Source organism: Phalaenopsis equestris, unplaced genomic scaffold (genome assembly GCF_001263595.1).
Source record: "Phalaenopsis equestris unplaced genomic scaffold, ASM126359v1 Scaffold233427, whole genome shotgun sequence".
NCBI lineage: Eukaryota > Viridiplantae > Streptophyta > Magnoliopsida > Asparagales > Orchidaceae > Phalaenopsis > Phalaenopsis equestris.
Window position 1 is genome coordinate 65,490 of NW_018251375.1, and position 3,745 is coordinate 69,234.

Here is a 3,745-nt window from a genome sequence, read left to right on the forward strand (position 1 = left end):
TGGCCTTAAGTTGGATTTCATTCTATTCCAAAACAATACGCCGTTCAAAATTAATTCGGAACGGCCAATCGGGCAGATGAAAAGGATTGTTTCCTTCCATCTTTATCCTCTGCGTATCTGACACGGCCTCAAGTTCCTAACTTTTACCGCCTACTGAACTCTCACGCACGCCCACTGCAATCCACCTGTATAAAATACCCAAATCCTAATCCCCTCGAGCAATACATCTGTTTCTCCTTTACATAAAAACCCAAACTTCTCTCTTTCCTCCAATATCGCATTTTTATAGCTCGTTGGCGATGAATAACGAAGAGCGAAAAATAGGAGATCAAATAATCCATGTTGTGCGCGCGCCACTCCGCGCTCTTTGCCGTGCACGCAACCGCTACGTCCGCAGCATGAACAGCATCGCAGACCACGTTCCTTACGGCGCCTGCGGTGAGGCAGTGAGCTACGCCAACAACTACGGCGACGATGCTAGAAACTTCAGCAACGCTCAACTCTCTTCCGGCGAAGAGGATTTCCGCGAGCTCGTCCGCATAAATTCGCAAAGCCGTGTAATTGCTTCTAGAGAGGCAGTTTGGCGTAGCCGGAGCGTGGCAGTGGGGCGGATCGACGAGGACGCGCCCTGCTATTTCTCCGGCGATGTCGGGGTTGGGGAAAGTCTAATTTTTTGCAGGAGTCGGACTTACGGAGCCGGCGCAAAGAGGGCCGTTGCTGCGCCAATGTAAAAGTTTTGTTGTCACTGCCCGTTCAGTTATATATGCAGGAACACCAATTCAAGAAATGAAGCATCCAAAATTTGATCAAGAGCAGCCGCAGAATATTAACAAGAAAGCAGGAGTAAAGACCCGACTACCGGCTCTGTTTGGCTCTGCTTTTTCAAAGCGGTGTGGTTCGAACCGCACCGGACTTGTCGTTTGGGTTCTTTATTTTTATGGCTTTTTCTGAATCACAAAAGACAAACTTTGTTTTGTGAATGCATAATAGGGGTTACTGCCGCGGGCTGAGGCTGTGTTTTCGTAATCTTTACCCAAGCTCTTAGTGCATTCACATGGTGGCCGATCTCCTCTCATTCTTTCCTACTCTTCCGTTGTTTTCATCTTAGCTACTCCTATTTTCTTTTTTTTTTTTCATTTTCTTCTTTCGGTGATTGAGGATTAACATATTTACCTCTCTTTTTCCTCACCTAGGCTAATGGATTCAGTGTAGTTCATTCCTTTCTATGTGTTATGTGTTTTCGTTCGCATATATTATTGAGGGTTTGGCTATGGTATTTCAGCATGAGTTGTATGATGTTTCATCCTTCATTTGCTGGTGATTCGATGGAATAAAGGTGCATCTGTTGCGGTTCTTAGTGATTTTTATTTCGAATTCGATTGTATTTTCCTTGGTGTTAGACTTTTACATTTGGAAATTTTGTTGATATGGTAGAATGTCATGAGTATTATGTTTCTGGTAGTTTTAGATGATCTCTTTTATTTGTTGCTTGAAATTTCAGTTTTGTGCCAAAAAAGGGGAAATTGTCAGGGGATTGGGGGATATTTTTTAAGTAACGTATGTCGTAGTTAGTGTTGGCGTATTTTCATGAGTGCTATAGATGTGCACAGATGAGAAGCATGCCTGCCTTCATTTATTATTTATGTTGATTTGAATTGTTGATGGTGATCCTTGATATCAAAGCAGGAGTATTTTGTCCCATGACCATAACGGTTTGAAAATAAAAGAAGAAATTGACTTACATGCCTCACAAGTCTTATGTGGTAGCATCTTATATTTTAGTTATCTAATAAGCGCACACTTTAATCTGAAGTATCACTTAAATTGTTATTGCGTACATAACAAAAATTGTAGTACTTTATCCATTACCTTCTGTTGGTGATTTAAGTACAGAAAAAAGTTGCCTATGTAAGATGCACGCAGCGATACGTACGATATCCAATCGCAAGACGCCACGTAATTTGCGGCGGGCTCAATGCATTAAATTAATAAAATAAATCTAAATAATTCCGCGTGTGACCCGTTACCCGGCCCGTGATGTAACGCGTTTGTACCCTGATCTGTAACTCTAATATACCCTTCCTATATATCCCGCGGTCGGCCTGGAGTAACGCGATTGTAACCGGGCTTTACTAGTCATGTACCTTCCGCAGTACAGGGCCATGTAATGCGCTTGTAATTGTATTGTAACTTGGTTGTAACCTTCTCGTTATACCGCGGGTATAACGTGAATGAAACTTCGATTTAACGTCATCGCCGCGGAAGGAGATTTATAATATCACTGTAACTCGATTATAATCGTCGTATAACAGATTTTCAAGACTGTATAGCGGAACAACGCTTGTACCCGCATAGATTAGAGATTGTACCCATCTTGTAACTGCCTTGTAACGGAGGATTAAGCCCGTTCAATTGGAACCGCGCGAGTACCCTGAATGTAATTGCGCTGTACATGATTTAAATTGGTGAGCACAAAAAATGGTATTTAAGCAGCTAGGTTTACTGTTTCATTGTTCTCTGGCCATTTTCTTCTGTAGTGGCAACGTCCGGCAGGTGGACCTCTTGAACTTGAACATGGAGTACGACTACAGAGAGTGTCAGTTTATGTTTGACGTAGTCCATGACGCAGAAAGAGAAGATGGGCGTTCTCCTGACAGGATAGGAGAAGTGGAACTTAAAATGGAGGCATGTTTGGAGATGTGTTTTTATAATAATTAGTTTAGGGTTTTCTATAATATTCTTTGCTGTTATAGTTTTCTTATATTTAGGATATATCAGTTTTTTTGGAGTTGAATATATGTTGTGTTATGTTTGCATAGTTGCATGGTATTTGGTCTAATAAAAACAATGAAGTAAAGATTGGAGTAATTAATATATCCTTCATTAAACTCAAATTTTTGGAGGCACATGTTTGTAGATAATTAAAAATATTAAAGTATTTAGAGGGGCATGCTTTTTAGAGGTGTTTGATTTTAGGGGTTTTTTTTATTATTTTGAGGTGTCATTATGAAGTTTAGGGATGTTTTTTGAGCTTTCTATTGAGTCTAACATTTTATTCTCTTGCTTGCAGTTTCGAGAGAGCAATGCTAGTTGTACCGAGAAAAGAACAAACATATTACTCCAAACGTTGGTCCGCAATGAGAAAAAAACTTATGAAGTATATTGTGCTTACGCTCATCATATTGGATTCAGTGGTCGTAAGGATCACACTACGTTTTCGACTAACTCAAGAATTATCAAGACGAAGGACTTCATATGTGGAAAAGCAGGTTTCAAGAAAGAGCTAAAGATTACAGAAACTGTTAAATATAGAAGAGAAGAAACAAGAACTGGTTGCCTTGCAATGATCCGATACCGAGTTGATGAGGAAGGCAATTGGACAGTTAAAAAATTAATTGAATCGCATAACCACTCATTAGTGAACCCCGATGACAAGCACTTGTTGCGTTCCAGGAGAAAGATAAGCAAAATAAATGCAGACGTGCTTAGATTCATGACACAGTCTGAGAACTTCCTAGCCTGAGAAGTTGGGGTTATAGAGAACCTGGAATGCACAATGATAGATGCTTTCAATTTCATTCAGAGGGAGACGAGATATAGAATTGAAAATGGTGATGTGAATGCTTTATTGCAGCTGTTTGCAGAGAGACGTGCCGAGGATAGCATGTTCGAATGGGATTTTGAAACTGATGTGAGCGGCAGGCTGATGAGTTTTTTTTTGGAGTGACGGGACGTCCAGGCTTAA

General features: G+C 40.6%; 2 protein-coding genes across 2 annotated transcripts; both read left to right on the forward strand.

Moving 5' to 3' along the window:
- Positions 1-232: 232 nt before the first annotated feature.
- On the forward strand, positions 233-1,335 carry LOC110038665. Its single transcript, XM_020743562.1, has one exon. The coding sequence runs from the start codon at positions 300-302 to the stop codon at positions 729-731; it is 432 nt and encodes a 143-aa protein (XP_020599221.1). The 5' UTR covers positions 233-299; the 3' UTR covers positions 732-1,335.
- An 803-nt stretch (positions 1,336-2,138) lies between these two features.
- On the forward strand, positions 2,139-3,523 carry LOC110038664 (protein FAR1-RELATED SEQUENCE 5-like). The gene is made up of 3 exons (XM_020743561.1): positions 2,139-2,164; positions 2,538-2,685; positions 3,071-3,523. Exons 1-3 carry the CDS (start codon positions 2,139-2,141, stop codon positions 3,521-3,523), a joined length of 627 nt encoding a protein of 208 aa, XP_020599220.1.
- Positions 3,524-3,745: the final 222 nt, after the last annotated feature.